Here is a 23,359-nt window from a genome sequence, read left to right as displayed (position 1 = left end):
TTAATGTTATGTGGTTTTACTAAATGTATGGAAGCTGGAAACATTGAATTTTCGGATAGAACCACTTTATTTTGTAACCTATTATTGGTACCGTTGGATAGAGCTAAGGAAGCACTTTCAGGATCATTATCCTGTTTTTGGATATCTTGTATAGTTTAAAAATAATCGAGTGAGATCACTTATCGTTTCCACCCTGTATACTTAATTAATCTACCTGAACGGATATTCTGAACGTTCGATATTTTATTTGATCGTTCGATGAAACGTGTTCGATATTTTGATTTTCGATCATTTGTAATTCGATATGGTGTAGGTAACCCAATCTAAACGTACCTAACTAAACCGAAGCACAATTTTAGAGTTTTGTCTACTACAAGTACTTACACACGCTAGAGAAGTGATTCCAATCGGTAACACTTAGAACTTACAAACAGGCTGCTGAGTTGCACCATCTTTTTTTAACTTTAACAAACGTCAAAAATCTGTAAAACTCCATACAAAAAGCTCCGGATTATTCGATTCCGAAGTTGGTGCAACTCAACCTTAGTTGACTGGTGGCATTAAGTCCCCCATTTGAACAACTTGAATCGTAATTTGTAACGCATCTTAAAATTTAAATTGTCCGGGTTCACTAACCTAGTAAAGAACATTCAAAGTCATTTGTAACACCTTAGTAATAAATTGTTAGACAAACTTATTACATCGATGTAACATTAATATTCTATCCAAGATCCCGCCAAGAACGTGTACTTTTCACCAATAAAGAATGTACTTTGTAGAGGCGCTAGTGTCTTAGGAATTAGTTTATTTTGTATGAGTTATGATTAGTTCAAAATTTCGCCACGCGCACTTGCTTCTGGTAGACCTTTATCTTGACAAAGATAGATTTGCAGTCACTAGTGGCGCTACTGTCTATGTGAAACTATGCATATTGTAAGATGAAATTGTGGTTCCACTTTCAACCGCAGGTATTAAGTTTGTAATACACCAAAGTCGGAGGTCAAAGGTGACAATCTAGCGTAATGATCATTCCATGTGAACCACCTTTCGTTCAGTCGAGCGCGAAAAAGGAAGACGAGCTGTCATATTTACGCGGGAATTTTGACAGCACGTGGCCAGTGCTTTTAAAAGTTTATATTTTTAAAAGAAAACTTTTAAAAGAGTTTATATTTTTTGAGGTTTTATTTTATAAAGTGTTACCAAAATGAAATTAGCAGTTGGATTATTTGTGGTAAGTATTCTTACTCTCTTTTTTATTTGTTCAAAAGTATTTTAAGAATAAAAAAATATTTTCTTAAAACCCGTGCGGGAGATACCTGCTAAGCACTCTGAACAAAACCATTGGGCTATTGTCGCTTTAAATTAATTCAATGATCATAAATCTTCACAAAAATCAGAAATTATATGTTTTTTCTAATTTTAGACTAAAGTTTACGGCATTCTTTATATGCATGCCTTTTCAGCGGTTTATCCACATCCCAATATTGCTCACTCTATCACCTCGCAATCAGCTGATCAATGCTGAAAAGAAGTGGCGAAAGAAAATAATGGTTAAATCGTATTTTTTCAAAGGGCTTTTTGAGGGTTGGAAGGTTTTCAAAGGGTTGAATCATGAAAGGAAATGGAAATGCCTAGGTTGGAAACCTTTATTTTGTCTCCAATCATCCACTTTTCACTAGAGGGCTCCTATGTTCTTCGATTAATTTCGTCGCAGGTCCAATGACAGTTTAAATTTCCCCCGGGATAAACTTGACATTCACTGGTTGGGTTATTTCGGTCAAGCTATAGATCCTGACTACACAGGAGTTGCAGCGGTGAAAACGAGAGGTGGGAATAGTCCCGTACATAATTATTACAGTCATGTAATAACATAACTGCGAGCGGCGCAGGACCGGTCTTTGTGGACATCCTTGGAGGAGGCCTTTGTCCAGCAGTGGACGTCTTTCGGCTGAAACGAACGATTAACGTAAAACTTATATTTTAGGACTAAAATAAATATAAAGTCCTTTCACCTTTCGTACCAAAAACATAAGAAGGATAGCCAAAATGTAATTAAAATTAGCAATCTATTCGCAGGTACCATATTTTTACATAAACTAATAAAAAACCTCGCCATATTACTAAAATATTAGCCAAAAACGTGTTTAATATAAAAAGATAATTTTAATGACGTACCTATCAAGCGAGGTCTTATAGTGAATTTTTATCGTAAGTAATTTTATACTAAATAAATATTAATATTCATAAGTTAGCTAGCGTAGACGATTTTTTTACGATGTGGTTTTTTTGAAATAGCAAATATTTTTATTAAAATTATGTAAGCTTTCCGCCCGCGGCTTTGCCCGCATGTAATTTTGTCTGCCACAGAAAAACTTTATCGCGCGCGTCCCTGTTTCAAAAACCGGGATAAAAACTATCCTATGTCCTTTCCCGGGACTCAAACTATCTCTATACCAAATTTCATCAAAATCGGTTCAGTGGTTTAGGCGTGAAAGCAAGACAGACAAACAGAGAGTTACTTTCGCATTTATTAAATTATACAGGTTGTTAGATAAATGGGTATATGAGCCGACACTAGCCCGTGTTAACATGGTCATATAAATGGTATGGTGAAGTCAGAAAGTTGATATCTTCATTTTAATTATTTTATTTTTCATACAAATCGGATTTTATAAAAATTTATTTTGTATGAAAATTAAAAAAATTAAAATGATGATATCAAATTTCTGACTTTACAATTAGTAGCATGTTACATAAAATATTAATATGTAAGTAGACACTTAAGTACTTAGTACTCGTACCTACTAACTTACCTATACCATACACTGTACCTTGACTTCGAACTCTTCCTATGTTCCTCTGATTAATTTCGTTGCGGGTCCAATGACAGTTTAATAAAACTTTCCCCCGGGACAAACTTGACCTTCACTTGTTGGGTTTTTATTGGCGGTCAAGCTGTAGATCCTGGCTACACAGGAGTTGCAGCGGTGGGAACGAGAGGTGGGAAATAGTCTCGTTACTACGTAACTCCTGTACAGCCAGTATCTTTAACAGTTTAGCGCCAACCCAAGTAACATTTTACTCCATTTAAGAGTTCACATTTAGTTCCAATGTGTACTTAAAGCATTAGTACAGTTCACTCGTGATGTATAAGCTGTATTATTGCAATTAATTACACCTATACCTGTCTAAGGGACTTATAGGAGTGTAGACTAGTGTAGAGTTATACTTTTATACGATTGTTGGTGTTATAAATACTCTAACAACTATCCTTTAGTCAGCCATCTGACTAAGAGCATTATAGGAGGGTAGAGATACGGCAACCGCTGTTTAACGGCCTACTTGTACGATGTTATAGAGCTAGCATTTTAATAGAACACACGTGGTCATTTATAAAGCCAAAGGCTGTTATGTTTACTTGTTTTAGACTGTTATACAGCTAGTAGCTGTAGTAGGACTTGCTTGTGATAATTAAAATAACCTTTTTTTACTATCTGTACAAAAGTGTTTCAATGGTTCGCATGTACACTGTAGGCTGTTAAAAGGACTATATGTGTTGTCCATTAACATCAATAGCAGTTTATTTGTCCACAAGTACTACTCTTATTTGCTTTAAGCTGAACACGAATGTGAATGTGATATTCTATTACACATTTCCCCAAGCCTGTTTTTAGTTGTTCATGGTGGTTCTGTACATGATGCAGAGGAAAATATTATGCCTGAACCTGAAATTTCCCTTCAAAATATACCAGATATCAGAGTGTGATGATTGCAGTTCTTGTGATAGTGAATACCATTTTGATTTGGACAATTATTTAACCTTTCGCAAAAAAAAATAAGAACATGGGCTATTGAAAATCGTATTCCTCATTCCGCTTTGAATAAATTGTCAAGCATAATAAACGAATTTAAACCGGGAACACTACCGTCTGATGCTTTAGGTATTCATACTTGACTATTAGTACCTGGGCTAGGCGATTTAACGGACATTAATAATTTTTATTGCGGATCTCTAAAATTTCAGTATTTGAAAGAATTAAAGATACACAATTGACCTGAACTAGGTACATCTTAAAGCTGTACATAAGTTCACATTAGAATAAATTTATAGACATTAGCGCTGTAGTGGTACAAATGTGGAACTTCATATAGATAACAGCATTCTAACAGAACACATGTGAACCTAATATACGCTCACCGCATTAAATTGGAGTTATAACAGTTCACATAGCCGTATTTCATTTCCACCATTTTGTTCTACATAACCTAAAATATTTACCAAATAAATCTCCAAAATTAATGCAGATTTATCACAAAATTCGCAGATAGAGCGATTGAGTTTTGGTTTCATGTTATAATTAATTACCGTAATATAATTATAATGCCAATCCAATATCAAAAACTGAAAATTGTAGATTTCCTCTCAGCCAGTTTTAAATATTTTAAAATGAATATCGCGTTTTTACAGAGGCGCGTAAATATTTTAGCTGTAAATATGTATACATTTCACGATAAAGTTGCATTCCCAATGGCATTAACATTATTAAGTATTTAAAACCCGTGTTATTATTTGCATAAATGATTATCCGCCCGAGTTGTTTCCCTCTTGGCACTCACGTACAAATACCAAACTAATATTAAAATGTGGAAATAATTTAAGACACACGTGAACTTTAGGTAGCATTGGAGTACTTTTGTCGGACTTTATAACTTTGAAAGCTGTGCATTTAGCCACTTGTTACTCTTTATTGTCCTCACGTACGTTGTATGGTTCACACTGCGTCCCATATAGTGCCGTAAGTCAGCCTTAAGTACGATGTTACTACTTAAACTGCTATTATAATGCTATTATACTGCTAATGTACAGCCATAGTGAACTTAAAGCTGTCTAATTTGTGCCCAAACTGGTTCTATAAAAGCATTATAGCAAGCTATACAGCTCGTATACAGCTGACATACACAGCTTGTGGAGTACATGTGAACGACTATTGAACTCTTAAATGGAGTAAAATGTTACTTGGGAATGAAACCCAAAACAGTGAAGGTTGAGCAGGTACTTACCTACCTTCCCACGTTTTTCCTGCCACGTTACGTGGCTGTTAGGAAAAAATATTTCATCGACCACGCTAGTATTTCACCGACTACGTTAGGGCTTCACCGACCACATTAGTACTTCACCAACCACGTTAGTGCTTCACCGACCATGTCAATACTTCACCAACGTCGTCAGTGCTTCACCGACTGCGTTAGTGCTTCACCGACCACGTTAGTGCTTCACCGACCACGTTAGTACTTCACAGACCATATCAGTGCTTCACCGACCACGTTATAGTATATCATCAATCATATGTTAGTACTTCACCAACCATGTAGTGCTTTACCGACCACGTCAGTACTTCACCGACCACGTTAGTGCTTCACCGACCATGTCAATACTTCACCAACGTCGTCAGTGCTTCACCGACCTCGTCAGTGCTGCACCGACCTCGTCAGTGCTTCACCGACCTCGTCAGTGCTTCACCGACCACGTTAGTGCTTCACTGACCTCGTCAGTGCTTCACCGACCACGTTAGTGCTTCACTGACCTCGTCAGTGCTTCACCGACCACGTTAGTGCTTCACTGACCTCGTCAGTGCTTCACCGACTTCGTCAGTGCTTCACCGACCACGTTAGTGTCGAACTGTCGACAGCTTACGTGATCTATGAGACAGATCAAGAATCACTTATTTCAGTGGGCTGAGTGATGGAAATTTTAGTTTTTGAACGTTTCCCGCTAGGGGCGCTGTACAATCCGTCATACATTTAATGTCATTTTTTCAGTGAGCGCGTTTGATGAAAACTCACACTCAGCCCTCAGTACTGAAATACACACTTAGCAGTATTTTACTTTCTCTGTGGTCTAAGTAGTGGTAGAATGGGCTCTTTGATCCTCCCGGGTTCGATTCTCAGGTCGTAAGATTATCATACTAATATTATAGAGAGGTAAAGTTTGTGTGTTTGTATATTTGTTAAATTGTAAGGGGTAATCTCGGGATCTACTGAACCGATTTTATAAATTCTTTCACCAATAGAAAGCCACATTATTGCTGAGTGTCAAAGAATATAAAAAACCGAAAAATTCCACGCGGGCGAAGCTGCGGGCGGGAAGATAGTATATAGTATAAAATAACGAAGCAGAAATGTCTTGTCTATTACATAAGCTCATTTTCTTTTAATTTTATTAATTAGTTGATTCCTTAGATAACAATCTAAGGTTGATTCTGTAAACACTGTAATTAAATAATAATACTTACACTTACATATTAAACAAATTGTGCAATCAAGTAGTAAGGTGACCTCTAATTCTAGTTATTATTTGAATATAAGACGAGCGGAATTTCTGAAATTTTCGATAGAGATGGGTATTTTTTAGATTTTTTATTAGGTAACTAACTACCTACTTAATCTTCGTAAGATACATCTGTGGTACATGAATGTAGAAATAAATGAAAAATTGCTGCTGGGGCAGTAAAGTTCCTGGTGGTGACCATGGACTGGAAGACGTAGTATGGGCAGGCCTTCCATTAGGTGGACTGACGATCTGGTGAAGGTCGCAGGAAGTACCTGAATACGGGCAGCGAAGGACCGGTCGTTGTAGAAATCTTTGGGGGAGGCCTTTGTCCAGCTGTGGACGTCATGTAGCTGAAACGAACGAACTAATTGCTATTTGTATTATAACACTTTAAGTGGGAAGACAATAGTGACTGACTTCCATAACACTTGCCAAATGTTGGTCTCGAAGCGCAAGAGACAGGTTGAAAGGTTGACAAGAAAACAATGCCATGTTGTGGCATTAAGTTCGCCTTTCCTTCTGGTTATGTGCAAAATTACGACTAAATAGAAATTAAGTAGGTACCTATAGGCAACAAAAGTTGAAAATAAATAGCACAGACGTCTTCAAATTCTTCATTGTTATGTCTGCCTTCTATTGTTTTAGCGTAGCGCCACTCCCGCGCATTCGTCAACGATTTAACATAATCTATGTTGGTATTGTGACACTTCTAAATGTCAAGCGACATCAATCATGAAGGTAGGTCGTGGGAAAACCATGACTTCTGTGTGTAGGCATACTATAAAAGGTTTTTAATAATTAGTTCAAAATGTTTATGAGTGACCTTAACCTTCTATAAGGCACCATGTTGAAAATTTTCATCGATTTTTAACCGACTTCAACAAAAGGAGGTTCTTATAGTGAATACCTAAAGTTCAATTTATGTTGGGCTTGGGAGTGTGCTTTCCAGAGCCACAAAAAGGGTTATTAAGCTTGATAAAAATAAAATAAAAAAAGTCCCTCGTTAAACCCTTCGAAGTCTAAATAAATTTAAAAATCATGCTATCGTTAGGAGTAGGTTCATCACAATAGTTAAACTGCGACGGAGTTCGAACTACCGACCCTCGAATCTGCAGTCAACTAACCATTGGGCTATTTGTCGCCTCTTCTGTGGTTTACTGCGAAACCAACTAGATACCTCAGACCTGGAGGTCCCAGGTTCGATTCTCAGTGGGGCCAAAAATACTTAATCTATTTCGAACCTAGACTGGCCATCAGCACCTGTCAAAAAAAACATTCAGTTTAAGAACTTCCTCCTTTTTCTAATTGTTTAAAAACGATTCAAAATATTAACTGTTTGGTTCTCAACAAGATTAAATGGCTGAGTTGTACCACCTAACTAACCGAAACTATAACGATAACCGGTGTTTATTGTATGGAGTTTGACAGACTTTTGACGTTTGTTAAAGTTAGAGTAAGATGGTGCAACCCAGCCTAAGCGCTTGACACAACTAATTTATTTGTAACTAACCGACTTAAAAAAAGAGGTTCTCAAATTATTAGATTGTGTGTTTTGTAACCTTGTTACTTGTGCTTGTGATATGCGCATTTAGAAACACTATTATTAGTAACAATTATCGCATTATCAATTTCGGAATTCTGAACAATTAAATTGCCTTTTACTTGGCTTTGTCCGTCAGTTACATAAAAGAATTGTATTACAAAACAGCCATTAAAAGTCTATAAATAAATAATAATTTGACAGCTTCAACGATCCTATGGCGTTAATAATATTGGCAAATCAATCAGCACGTGCGAATGGTTAAAAAAACCTTTTACTTGTTAGGGTTGTCAAATACCTACAAAAAATATTATTCTACTAATTTATTTTTTAGATTACCTATTATTATGACGTTGTAAAACATTTTTCATTATTTGGGTACTTCTCATTTACACTCAAATTTGATGGTCACACAATAATAGTTCATAAACGGTATAAGTTAGAACAATAACTTTGAAATCAGATGATAAAATATCTATTTAGCTACATACAAAATAAATTTTATCGTAATAGAAGCAAAAATAATACGAAAAAATCACATGAAACGATAAAAAACGGGGTCATTTTTCGGTCTTCATGAAATGGACAAAATTACACAATTCGAATTTAGATATACGATCGATGATCAATTGTATTCATTGTCCATCCATGTTTTGTGATTATCCATAGACATACCGTCGCTTGCTTGAACAATATTTTCTACCTCTAAAATTTAAACAATTTAATTGAAACTTTGCCATTGAAAACTTAACATGTTAGACTTATTTGTGTAGTATTCGACTTGAACCGTTAAATTCAAATTTAAGGATAATTCATAAAAAACTAAAAATTTCGTCACCTTCGTGGCATCACCTTCGTGGTGTTTTATACACGAAGGTGATTTTAGGCCACGAAAGTGATTTCTTGCTTTGGTTTATTTTAAAATATAGTGACTGGTGTTTATGTATTTACAATATTTTAATAACTAATAAATTATACGTGGTAAGTAGAGATCAGTACATCAATAAATAAATAAATAAGGGCCTCGTATTTTTGTTGTCTGTCTGTATGACTGTATGTATGTCTGTATATGTGACTGTGTATCTGTTTGTAAGATAAATTTAATCTGAAGTTCGAGTTAAAAGTTGTACAACAAAAATACGAGGCCCTCTGGCCTAAATAAAAAATATATTTTTGTTGAGGGACTGATAATCAGTTAGAGTTCTTTTTTATTGAGGTACTGATAATCCGTTTTTTGCTTCTTTAGCATTTCAGAATGTCATCCACTAGTGTCACCCTTAAAACCAATTGCGTAGAATCTTGTAACATAGTAGGTGACGTAATCGGTAAAATTTTATCATTTATTTAAGTAGGTACCTATTTATATTATGTTATTGCTATTTATCTATGAAAATAAGACAAAATATATGTTTTATAAACACTTAAGAGTCATTTACAATAATAAAGTTTGAAAAAATTATTGCTGTGAAGTACAGAATCACTTTCGTGGCATCAAAAAATTCAAAACGTTAAAGCTTCCAAACGAGACTCACTATTTGACTGATTTACTGAGAATACAGTCTTCACATCAAGCGCTACAATTTTCGTTTACAAAAAGTTGAAATAAGTTAGAAATAAAATTTGCCACGAAGGTGACGATGAGAACTGTGGCGATGAGAAATACCCATTTCTTTTCTCAAAAAGCACATGTCTTTTTTAAAGTTTTTTTACCAAACACGATGTGGAAAAAAACACGATTTTTTAATTTATTTTTAACACTGTGGACTATCCTGCATTCCCTGCTGTACTAGTTTTTGGGGCGGTGAGTTTCCTTATTTAAAAAGTCAAAATCCGAATCCAAAAAACAAACTAGTAAATGCGAAAGTAACTGTCATAAAATCTGTTAATTTTTCACACTTAAAAACACTGAACCGATTTTCAATTAATTGTTTGAGGGATAGTTTTGAGACTTAGATAAAAAAAAAACATAACTATTTATTTTGTTCTCCACTGCAGGAGCACGACACGACTGACACGACGTTCAACAAAATATAGAAAAGGGTTTCAATATCTGCCAAGTGACAACCCTATTCGCACGTCGGATTTTCGAACGGCTTACATAAACACACATAATGTAATGAATCATAAAAACTACTGATTCATTGAGTCTGACCTCAATTTAAGAGTGCCTACTCGAGATGTCAATTCTATGAAGTTATTAAACATTTTTGGCAGTTCAAAAAGTCTATGGCCCGTATTCACAAACGATGCTTGTTTAAGTGAAGCTGCAAATCGAACGCGCGGCGTTGAATAGAGCTCTCTATGATTGGTTCGTGTATCACCCTGCGCACTGTGAGACTTGTAGTAACTTGTAACTTTTGTGAATACGGGCATATTTATGACCATTAGTAGGTAGGTACTCGTCTTATTATGTTATGGCGATAGATAGGTAAGATAGTGGTATTTAGCCATGCAGGCTAAGAATAGCCCTAGCACCAATCTTCATCATCATTTCAGCCACAGGACGTCCACTGCTGAACATAGGCCTGCCCCAATGACTTCCACATCGCACGGTTGGTAGCGGCCTGCATCCAGCGCCTTCCTGCTACCTTTATCAGGTCGTAGGTCCACCTTGGGGGTGGACGTCCCACGCTGCGTTTTCCGGTACGTGGCCTCCACTCCAGAACCTTGCTGCACCAATCAAGAAGCCTAAATATTGGACCAACATAGAATCAAACACGGAACCTCTGGGGGTCTGAGACAGTATTTCCAGGTTCAGACTCTCATCATCAGGTCTCCACTACAGATATACATACAGGGTGTCCCAGAATGGGTGAATCAAACTGCTAGGGGAGGTAGCTCTACTAATGTACTATCCCTAAAAAATATGAAAAAAAATAAAGCGCATAAGGACACAAAAAAAATTTTTTTTTTCAAAAAGTGAAAATAAATCAGCTTTGCCTAAGTATCTGGCTATATTACTACGTTTGGAGTTTATTTGTACTTTTTTCTTACTAATATTAATTGTACATGATCGCTTCGTCTATCTGTACCTCTAGTAGGAAAAACTTTCGAGTTCGTTTCGTTGCGTATTCAAAGTGTCATCGAAAAATTTTGTATGAAAAATTAAACAGCGCCCCCTAGGGCGGCTATAATATAGGGGGCGCTGTTTAATTTTTCATACAAAATTTTTCGATGACACTTTGAATACGCAACGAAACGAACTCGAAAGTTTTTCCTACTAGAGGTACTGTAAACAAACTTTTGAAAATAATGACTAGATTTCGAGTTTAGATCACTTTATTTAAAAAAAAATCCGAACTCAAATTTTTCTTTCATATTTTTTAGGGATACCTATATTATGTATTAATACAGCTACCTCCCCTAGCAGTTTGATTCACCCATTCTGGGACATCCTGTATAGGTAAATGGAGAGTTTGGTCTACACTCCCCACGCGCTGGCCAGAAGGGTTGGGGAGGCCTGATGTTCGCATATTTTGTCTCTTAGTCGCCTCTTCCATTAAGTCTCTACTTACGAACACCAATAATGTTTGTACTTCAATATCTTTTCGCAATCCACCATGTCGTCGCTTTCGTAACGCCAAAAATTAACACTTCATGATATTTTCGATTGTAGTGCTCATGATGTAACTACTGGGTTAAGCTAATACAGAAACTCTAGGACTGTATTCTAAAACGCTCGGCTTAGGCCCAGCACAGACGGTGAAACGCAACTGCAACGAAACTGCAACTGCTAGTTACATTTGAGTTGCATCTAAGTTTCTGCCATAGCGTCCGTTGAGAGACCACACATGACGCGACCACTTTGAAACTTTCAGTTTCATTCATAAGAATCATCAGAGAATTGCAGTTTCGTTGCAGTTGCGTTTCACCGTCTGTTCTGGGCCTTAGTGTGATGAGTACATCAAACGTCGTCACTAGTGAGCGTGTAAAAAAATGTCATTAATGTATGACGGATTGAAATGGAGCGCCCCTAGCGGAAACTTTCAAGAACTAAAATTTTCATATATTTTTTTAACGCGCTCACTAATGACGACGTTTGACGTAAACTCACACTAAGCCCTCGGTATGTTACGAATGACGGCCTATTGTATGTAACTATAGTTTTTTTGGACAAAGACCTTCCCCCAAAGATTTCAATAACGACCGGTCCTGCGCCCGCATCCAGTTAATCCATGGGGGAGGCCTTTATCCAGCAGTGGACGTCATTTGGCTGAAACGAAAGATAGTTTTTAGAGTTAAAGTGTACTATTTGGAATGGAGACTTCTTGGCGGGAAAGTAAGCGTTTTGTTTCGCAGTTTTGTTTATTTTCTAAAACTTAATTATTATTGTGTCTAGCCGAATGTTAATGTGCATTAATGGTGGATTATTAGCCATTTTAGTGTTCGTGAACGTGCATTAGTTTAAGCAAATGAAACAAAACAAAAAAAAACAATAACCTATGTATAAAGAAGTCCGGGTGAGGTCTTCTTCTTAGTAAAGTGCCACATATTTATTGAATTTGAAACTTTAGGAAGCTGGGGGATATGCATCTACATCTGTGGTCCCATATTTGATCAGTACCTAGTTAGTTTATAGTCCTACTTATTTACTAAAGCACCAGTTGTCAAGTAGGCACTTAAAATAATTGCCTATAAGCACGCACACTTGTCTTGTATTGAATACCGATTGATTATATCACGACCACGAACATGTCATCGCGCGAAAGTAACATCATTCGGGTACCTTGAGCAAATATCATCATGCATTGCGACCTTTAGCAATTCATGCTGAAAACAATTCAAAATGAATGCCACTAAAACAATGAGACATGCAAATGTTAAAATCCGCCATTTTGTTTGTGAATGCACGTAATTTTATATGTAAACTTGAACAATCTCAATGAGTTTAAGCAACACCAGATTATTACCTATTTTCACTTATTTCGTTTAGCCTTGTTTTCTATGAGAACAGTATGCATTTTATTTTTCTGTAGGATGTTCTCTCTCATAGTGGGAAGTCATCCGCCATTTTGTAAGAAGGAACTTTTGGCGGATAAGTGGAACGTCACGTTTGGCAATTTTTTTTTGGCCGATTTGGTTAATAAAGTTGTGTAGGGATCGAACCCGTATACGAATACGCGAACCATCAGGCCAATAATTATTTTGTAAAAACACCGAATAAAACCTTAAAGTCTGCACCTTGACATTTGGAATTATGTTAATAAAATTAACAAAGTAATGGTGATTGGAATCATAACTTTGATTTTGAATATTAAAAATTTAACGCCAAATATTTGCAGGCATTTTTTCCTTAATTCTAATAATGTTAAGTCAAGATTGAATTTACAATTTAATTGAGACAATGAATGAAGCTTCCATTTTAATAGTTGGTTTATTTAAATTTTATTGGCAAGGTAAGCGTTGAAACATTTAAACAGTTACTAATTAAAATAAGTTAAAGACTATGAATGTTAAGACACTGAATTCCCACACTTTAATGAAGACTTAATGATGAATTATACATAATAGTAATAAACTTATTACATAAAGCGGTATCGTTTATTGCTCACAAATTATGGAGCTAGTGAAAGGATAAGGTTAAATCTTGCTACCACAGCGTAGCTTGGATGCAGTAGCTTAACTTAGCTATACGATATTTTGTTTGATGAACGTGCTAATCTCAAGGTCAAAAAATTTGGCTGTATTTACATAACGCTACAGTACACAGTACAGTGCACAGTACAGTACACCGTACAGTAAACCGTACAGTACACAAAACAATACACAACACAGTACACAGTACGGTGCACTGTACAGTACACAGTACAGTACACAGCACAGTACACAGTACATTACACAGTAGATACAGTACACAGTACAGTACACAGTGTCAGACTGCGGATTCGAAGGTTACCATTCGATTCTCAACGACCAAGGACCGCAGGATCATTGTGGTGAACCCACAGGAGTGGGTTAGGTTAGGAGGACCTAACACTTACAAGCATAATTTAACTCAACTGGACTAAAATCCCTTCAGGGTAGCAGAATAAAGTGGACACAGGCCCCCCACTACATGGACTGACGATTTGGTGAAGGCCGCGGGAAGTATCTGAATGCGGACAGCGCTCGCCCGTATCCTACTGAGCAACGAGGCAGTCTTCTTGCGTAGGACAGCAAAGAATCCGTCAGTATGCGACTGAGCAAACATTTCCGAAGCACTGCACTGCAATGGACATCACTTATTTCCATAAAATTACTTGAAATAAAATAAATATAGACAAAATTAAATTAAAATTAAATTCTACCAATGCGCCTACTGTCACCCATTTCAATCACAAAACTTTAGCCAATGTTAATCTTTGTGTTTGGGACTATTTAATTTTAGCGATGCCGCGTAAAATGTCATAAATGGATATTTTTAATTAAATTTCTATATTATTTATTAGAATAACTCTAGAAACATTCAAAATGCGGAGGTCTTACATAACACGCTAGTGCGTGCGACTATTAACTATGTAATAAAATTGTTGCAATCTCTTATTATTTAATGCATTTTGAATATTTTGAAAACCACATAATTTTACTTGATTTCCTGACCTTTTTAATTGGTTACATAAGCCGGAAGAACAAAATATACCTATCATGCAGGGCCGGATCTACCTATGGGCTGATTGGGCTGCACCCCAGGGCCCCGGGGTTACAAGGGGCCCCCAGATCCCGCTAAAAAGTAGGCCATAATTTGAAAAAAAAAAAAGTTGTCTGTAAAGTCGGTTTACGGACGATATTTTTACGTGACAACGTCATAAGAAGTTTCAGCCCAGGGCCCCACAAATTCACGATCCGGCCCTGCTATCATGGAAAATACTAATTAATAAACTTAAAAAAAACTCATATCATGGAAGTTCTTGGCCTGCATCTCATCTATTATAAAAAGTGATGATCAGGCCGAAGCGAAAGTGGAAGCGAGCTTCACCCGGAATCCTCAACCAGAGGAACTGGCTATGTTATCTCCCACTGCTTATTTGAGATTTGAAAATATTTAGTATGAATTTTGACTCATTTTTTATTTATTTAATTTAATAGTACCATAAAACCCCTCGTGCTAACCTAAAAATATGCCTGTGTTGTGAGTGGGTTCACTACAATAATCCAGCTTTTTATGTACTATGTACTTAGTAACTAGTACTTATACAGAGTATCCCAAAAAGTAGTGTCAAGCCGTAGCCCAGAGGTAACAGCATCACTAGGGCTTTTTTTTTTTTTTTTTNGGCCTGTATCTCACCTGATCGTAAGTGACGATCAGTACCTCTAGTACGAAAAACTTTCGAGTTCGTTTCGTTGCGTATTCAAAGTGTCATCGAAAAATTTTGTATGAAAAATTAAACAGCGCCCCCTATATTATAGCCGCCCTAGGGGGCGCTGTTTAATTTTTCATACAAAATTTTTCGATGACACTTTGAATACGCAACGAAACGAACTCGAAAGTTTTTCCTACTAGAGGTACAGGCCGAAGGTGGAAGCGAGCTTCACCCGGAATCCTCAACCACGGAGGAACTGGCTATCTTACCTCTAACTGGCGGAACACAACAATGCTGTTAACATTGTTGTTATGGCGACAGACTTAGGTAAGATGGTGGTAGCTAGCCAGGCGGACTTAGAACAAGCCCTACCACCAACCAAACCGAACAGAAAAATCTGCCCCCACTGGGAATCGAACCCGGGACCTCTGCGTCTGAAACAGGTGGTCTTACCACTAGACCACAGAGGCGGTAGGCTACCCGTAGGTATAGGTTAATGGTACATAATATCAATGTTTTTATAACATTGAAGTTCTATTATATAATACATATACATTACGAAACCCACATTAAATTCATTCTTTGTGACAGTATGAATATTTAGAAAAAAACTGGTTATAAAAATAATATTATTGACGTTACATTTTAATGTATTTTCAAGGGCGGTTAGGCAATGCGATGTTTGAATTATGTGATTTTATTGTTTTATATTATGAAATAATAAAATGTGACGATTTAGAGGTCGCCAGTTCTATTCCTGTACAAGCAAAAGTATTGAACGAAGTGAATAAAGTCTATGTCAAAATTTATTTCTTTATAGCTACCTACTTACAAATCGTCAAATATTTTGCTCTTGGAGCCTCTACATGTCTCATAATCTTTTTACCCTTAGCGCTTCGAGACCAACATTAACAATAGAATCTTACTAATTCTGATAAGTATGAAAGGTCGACTGGCTAAGACTGCTTTAAGCAATAAATCCACCTTTTTTAGTTTACAAACAAATGGCGCTGGTGAACAGTTTCGGAGATATGACATCTCCCTGTCACCCCTCGTTGCAACTGGATAGGTTTCGAATCTTAAATTGATCCTGGAGATGGACCGAATTCGGTTAGTATTTCTTTTGTTTATTAGTCAGTGAACCTTAATATATGCATAAATATCACATATCACTGGTGGGTGACAAGTTGACAAGACAACATAAGTACGTCTGTTCCCCTAGCTAATATTTTTGCTAACTCGCCATAATGTCAGAACTATATACGAATGTTCACTTTTCTCTCAGACGAATGTTCTTTTTTCTCTCGGACGAATGTTCGCTTTTCTCTTTAACGAATGTTCGCTTTTCTCTTATACGAATGTTCTGTTTTCTCTTGTACGAATGTTCGCTTTTCACTTAGACGAATGTTCGCTTTTCTCTTATAAGAATGTTCTGTTTTTTCAGACGAATGTTCACTTTTCTCTTATACGAATGTTCTGTTTTCTCAGACGAATGTTCGCTTTTCTCTGAGACGAATGTTCACTTTTCTCTTATACGAATGTTCTGTTTTCTCAGACGAATGTTCGCTTTTCTCTGAGACGAATGTTCGCTTTTCTCTGAGACGAATGTTCTCTTTTCTCTTGTACGAATGTTCACTTTTCTCTTATACGAATGTTCTGTTTTCTCAGACGAATGTTCGCTTTTCTCTGAGACGAATGTTCACTTTTCTCTTATACGAATGTTCGCTTTTCTCAGACGAATGTTCTCTTTTCTCTTAGACGAATGTTCGCTTTTCTCTTTAACGAATGTTCTTTTTTCTCTGAGACGAATGTTCTGTTTTCTCTAGTACGAACGAGGAGACCTACATCAATCAATCTAATAACAATTTTGTTTGCCTTCCACTTTCTCAAATAGGAGCTGCTTATGTTAAATGACCCATGAGTTAAGTGAGTTGTGTCAGCAGGCCCTGTTTCCATCAAGGCGGAGACGAGCGGAGAAGTGTTTTGAATACTTAACCAATCAGATTTCATTATTTCCACTTCTCTCCGCTCCGCACAGATCCGGTCCGCGCCGTGACGCCGCCGCTGTCAAATTCTATAGAAAAAGACGGCCCGCTCCACCTTTATGGAAACCAGCCTGACGATAAGAGACATAAGAGATGTTGTTAGCCTTAGCTCGAGATTAAGGGTGGGTTGCACCATCTTACTTTAACTTTGACAAACTTCAAAAATCTGTCAAAATCCATTTTCAAAGCACCGGTTATCGTCAAAGTTACGGTCAAAGTTAGGTGGTGCAACTCAGCCTTAAACTATGTTTCTAGTTAAAACCTTTATAAAAAAGATACGACATTTGTTTGTTTGCATTTCATGGTCACGACGTTGACGATCATGTCTAAGCGAAGCCGCCGCGCCGCGGCGGCTAAAACTAATTAGTTAACATAATTTGATGAAGCGTTGATTTGTTAAATTGGATGACTCTATTGAGAAATATGTCGGGTCTCATCAATGGTGTAGTTTAAATTAACGTATAATGAGGTCATTAATATTAATTTTTCAAGTTTACATTTTAATCAAGAATTCAATAGACCTTATAAATTAATTTTACAAATATCAATGTGTAATTTGAAAAACAAGAAGATTTAACTGGTCATACACCATTTCGTGGCGTAGATACAGGTTCGATTCCCAGTTAGTCCTTTATTTCGATTTTTATAACTCACTCGCGTGTTACTTACCTACCTACTTCTATTACATAGTTTCTAGTGAGTACCGCGATACTAAAGATAAGTATTTAGCTATTTGGAATTTTCTCCACGTCGCGTCGGGAAATGTGCCCGAATTTTCCATTCCGTACCTACCGTACGCGGCACTACGTCGCATTACTAGCAAGATAGCGCTGTGTGAAATTGTCCAAAGATATTTATATTTTATATATTTTTGCCTAGTTCGAGACTAGATTGATTACTTATTCACAAATGGATTAACAAATTATTAAAACCGTATGGAAATTCGTTTCGTGGTTTTTAACTATCATGTTATAGACACGATGCTGTTTTATGAACCATTTTTGTTATCTAATTTACTTGTTCCAGCTTGCAGTCAGCTTATCTTCGGCTTGCTGTCAGCGAACAGAAGCCATCATGAGGGACGACTTCGACGGGCCCCATGAAGACGGCTCCTACAAGTGGGCCATACAAACTGGTAACTTCTTCTTCTATTGTGACATTTAATCTGTACCTACCTATAGCTATAATAAGAAAACGTCCGCGTCATCGACTAAGTCAGGGTTTCCCAAACTATGGGTATCGACCCAGTGGTGGGTCGCGAGCGAACATTGAGTGGGCCCTGCCTGTAGAACAGTCTTTCCCAAAGTGGGCGATAACGCCCCCTTGTGGGCGCTGCAGGCTTAAAGGGGGGCGGTAAGAGACCCAGAAAAAAATCGGGACGTTGTGTAGAGGCTTGGGAGGCGTCATCATCTACTAGGAGGACTTTTAGACATCGACTGAGCTCGACTCTTGACTACAAAAATGGGGGGCTAAAATTCTCAAAGTGGGCAGTAGACTAAATAAGTTTGGGAACCACTGCTGTAGAACGACACACCACCCTACCGATCCAACCGCTGGGCAGCGGGCGAAATTTCCTATAGGTGGGTCCTGAGTTTGGGAACTTGTATTAGACGAGTCGTAGCCCAGACAACTTTGGGAACCACTGGACTAAGTAATATCACTGAAAGGAATGCACGTACTGGTTATCCAGCTCACAATTTTTTTTATGCAGAACAAAAGTAGGTTATTTGACTGCAATCAACACCTGATGATAAATGATAGGTATAGCTGCCTCTGTGGTCTAGTGGTAAGACCACCTGCTTCAGACGCAGAGGTCCCGGGTTTGATTCCCAGTGGGGGCAGATCTTTCTGTTCGGTTTGGTTGGTGGTAGGGCTTGTTCGCCTGGCTAGCTACCACCATCATAACAATGTTAACAGCATTGTTGTGTTCCGGCAGTTAGAGGTAAGATAGCCAGTTCCTCCGTGGTTGAGGATTCCGGGTGAAGCTCGCTTCCACCTTCGGCCTGATCATCACTTACCATGAGGTGAGATACAGGCCAAGAGCTTCCTCGTTGTGGATAAAAAAAACATGCAGTCTAGGATGGTACATACCTGCCCTGTAATTGCCTATTCACTCTCGCCTTGAAGAAGCTCTTCCAAAAAGAACCTTTTGAATTAAGACTTCTGTCCACTACTCCTATTTTCGTTTTCTATTGTTTGTCTTCACAATCTATTTTGTACTCTTAATCTCCAGAAGGAGGAATCTACCACGAGCAGCGAGGGTCCCTGCAGCCCAGCTCGTCGGGAGAGCCGGCGCTGGTGGTGGAAGGACAGTACCAGTACGTGGCGCCTGATGGCCAGGTAATAAGAAAATCTACATCAGTAGGCTTAGGATACGCACCGCGATAAGCGTTTATCACGCAGTTTTATCGATTTTACGCGATAAGCCCATACTTTTGTCGTCTAAAATCATCGATAAGATTTTTTCACGGCGCGCATCCTAGCCCGGCTGGTAATTTATAGATCTAGCGTATAACTTAGGTGCCTGAGGTATGGGAGTGGCACGAAACGGGCGATATTTACTAATTAATCTTCTATCGCATTGGGGTAACCTGTAATGTTAGATATATGATTTTTGATAGTTAAATAAATAAATAAATATGATGACGTAACGTGACAGAGCGTACAAATCTGAACCATATCTGAAGTCTCGCTGACGTTTGACGTCTCAAAAACATCCTCATCCTCAAAAACAACCAACAGTTTTCCGAACCGAAGTTAAGTGGAGAAATAATGAAAACTTATTGGTATTTCAAACACATCTCTCCTTTCCAGCATCATCATCATCATCATTTCAGCCACAGGACGTCCACTGCTGAACATAGGCCTCCCCCAATGACTTCCACATCGCACGGTTGGTAGCGGCCTGCATCCAGCGCCTTCCTGCTACCTTTATCAGGTCGTCGCTCTCCTATCCGCTTTGGTGAAAACCGGGTGGAATCTTCATCCTATGTTCTTCTGATTATTTTCGTTGCGGGTCCAATGACAATAACTTTCCCCCGGGACAAACTTGGCCTTCACTAGTTCGGTTTTTATTGACGGTCAACGTCAAGCTGTAGATCCTGGCTACACAGGAGTTGCAGCGGTGGGAACGAGAAGTGGGAATAGTCCCGTTAACCACTCAATTTGTGTTCCCAGGTAATCAACCTGCTCTACAGAGCTGATGAAAACGGTTTCCAGCCCCAAGGAGCGCATCTACCCACCCCACCACCAATCCCGCCGGCCATACAGCGAGCGCTCGATTACCTGGCAACGCTACCGCCCTCTAAGGACTACCAGTGAACTACGAAACATGGCCGACTTTTGAACCTTTTCTATACAAACCAGTGAACTAGAGAACATGGCCGATTTTATTAACTTTCAATACAAATGTTAAGCGATAGAGAATCCTGTAAAGACATCAGTGTATGGATGTAAAATAACTTACTGGAAAGACTTAATTAAAAAATGTAACCCTCCTTCTGGCGCAGTCGAGTAAAAAGAAAGAATTTCACCAAATATTTTTTTTAAAAGCATTGCAAATGTTTTTTCTTTTTGCATAATTGTGCCCAGTTTATATAAAATTATTAATTTTAATTACTTAAAAGTTAATTTGCATGTACCAAATTAATTTCACAATTTGAGGGTTAGGCAGGAAAGCTATTCCTACAACCTTAGGTACTATGGACGTAGTACTTATTATTATTCTGTGCTATGGACCACAGTTCCCCATTTCCGTTCATGTCGTCTCGTTCTATCGCAAAGAATCACTATTTGATGAGAGCGAGAGAAAAAACGGAAATGGGTAGCTGGAAAAGTGGCCGATAGTACATAACGTAGGTAGTAAAGTGGATAAAAAAGTACAAAATTACTTAGAATATTTAGCGTAGATTTAGCCCGTAATTTTAGAATATTCAAACCAATGATTGAGCGACAATATTTCATGAAAAATCACAGGAGTGAATCCAGTTTTGAACTTTCAGAATAAGTTAATAAGGAAAAATGTTACTTTATTGTATTTGTATCTAGAAGAATGTTAGTTACTTTTGTAAATATTGTAATAAATATCACTATAAACTTATTTTATACCTAACAATGTTGTTTCTTTTTCAATAGCAATTTAGCCGGCAGTTTTGTACTTGGCTGCTGAAAATAAATGTATTTATTCATTTTTTGGAATAGAAATAAGACAACAGAGAAATAATAAATAAATTTTATTTCTTTCGTAATAAATCGTAATATTCTTATAAAAATCTTAAACTAAACAGCGAATTAACGAAATGATACCTATTTACAAAATATTTCATATTTATGCTGATGACATAGATTTATTTCCCATTCAACCACTTCCCAATAAAAATACGGTTCCAGTAGTGTTGTAAATCTACAATATCGATATTTTAGATTACCTAAAATAATCGATTCAATTAAATGTCTAAGTAATCAATTTTGACTAAAATAGGTCTAATAACGTCAAAAGAAAAGAAAAAAAAAGCAGTAACAATGTGTTACTTGAACCATTGATAATGTATCGACAATATATTCGCAACTCTTCTTTTTAACAGCTTTTTAATATAAATTAAACAATATAAATATTATGTCAGTATGTACTATCTAACATTCTGGAACCCTAAGCAAATTGACCTTCGTGACAGGTGGAGCGAAGCGATTTCGAAATTTTATCTGTCACGTATGTCATTTTGTCTAGGGCTTACACAAGCTTATTTAGCAGTCTTCGAGAATCGTTTGTTAACGTAAAGCTACAAAATTTGACATAGCAACAGATAATATTTGGCACATTCATTCGTTATAACAATACCGTTATTTCGCAACGTAATAAATTAATCATAAATTCACCGATATTAGTAATAAAAGTTATTACCGCAGTAAAGAATTAACAACATTAAAGATATGCATATCTTTATAATTAATATTTATACATTTATTTGTAATACACCAAACCTGTAGTAAAAACATTTTATAAATGTAGTAAATAAAAATAATTTTGGTAAAAAACATCATGAACACACTAGACTAGTAATATTATAAATCACTTTAACATTTTGAAATATACGTAAATTTTAGTCAAGGAAAATGAAAATTAATTTCAACATTTTTAAGTATTTTTGACAATTTGTTAGCCTATTTTAGTTTCTTAGGTCCAATTTATACGAAAACTCGTCAAATTAGTGTGGGAGTGTGAAACGGAACGCAAGGGAGTGAGTGAGAAGGAATGAATGAGTGAGTGAGCGGAACGCAAGGGAGTGAGTGAGAAGGAATGAATGAATGAGTGAGTAAGAAAGATGTGATTTTAGAAGAAGACAGAACAGATGACGATTGAAATACGACGGGTTTATCCCGGAAAATTACAAATAAAGCTGAAGAAATACAACCGCCTTTCAATTCCTACATTAATCAACTGAAAAACATAACCAACAACAATTTATTATAACTCTTTGAATAAAAGAATAGAAAATATAGTAAAACTCATTTATAAATCAACAACATGTAAAGCTATATTTACGTAGGTACTTTTCTGTTCAAAAAAATATACTCCAATGGCACTAATTTATATACCATCTAACTAATTCTTATGAACAATTCTGAGAGGATAAAGGTCATAGCAGACTTATCAACTCGGAAAGGCATCGCTTTAGCGAGCTGTCATCTGCAAGGCNTTTATATCGCCGCGTCGTTGGTGGTTCAATGTGCATTTTGGCTGCCATTTTCCGACCGAATCGAATCACTGGTGACGCGGCGACTGACATTAGTGAAAACTTCACATTGGTTTGCGATGGCATTTTGACTAGACCCACAGGCTATAATAGAAAACTTCCAAATCCAAAGACAATATTTGCAAAATCTTTGGGAAAACATTTGAGCAAACACATGTCATTCATGTCTGTGTTTTCGTTGACGTCTACTGAGAAACGCACAGTGGGTCTAGTCAAAATGCCATCGCAAATCAATAGGAAGTTTTCATTAATGTCAGTCGCCGCGTCACCAGTAATTCGATTCGATCGGAAAATGGCAGCCAAAATGCACATTGAACCACCAACGACGCGGCGATATAAAAGTTCATTCAAAATCGAATAAAAGTTAAAAAATGTCTATGACTTTGCGATTGTTTTTACTTTTTCTAGCT

The 23,359-nt window shown here is 37.1% G+C and overlaps 1 protein-coding gene across 1 annotated transcript; it reads left to right on the top strand.

The window, feature by feature from the left end:
- The first annotated feature begins 1,066 nt into the window (after positions 1-1,066).
- On the top strand, positions 1,067-20,747 carry LOC114362164 (endocuticle structural glycoprotein ABD-4-like). Its single transcript, XM_028317452.1, has 4 exons — positions 1,067-1,231; positions 18,223-18,331; positions 19,430-19,536; positions 20,374-20,747. The coding sequence occupies exons 1-4, from the start codon at positions 1,205-1,207 to the stop codon at positions 20,515-20,517; spliced, it is 387 nt and encodes a 128-aa protein (XP_028173253.1). The 5' UTR covers positions 1,067-1,204; the 3' UTR covers positions 20,518-20,747.
- The last annotated feature ends 2,612 nt before the right edge of the window (positions 20,748-23,359 follow it).

This window comes from Ostrinia furnacalis, unplaced genomic scaffold (genome assembly GCF_004193835.3).
Source record: "Ostrinia furnacalis isolate ACB-3 unplaced genomic scaffold, ASM419383v2 OfSCF6240, whole genome shotgun sequence".
NCBI lineage: Eukaryota > Metazoa > Arthropoda > Insecta > Lepidoptera > Crambidae > Ostrinia > Ostrinia furnacalis.
The sequence above is the reverse complement of the archived record's forward strand: the minus strand, read 5'-3'. Positions and strand labels throughout refer to the sequence as shown.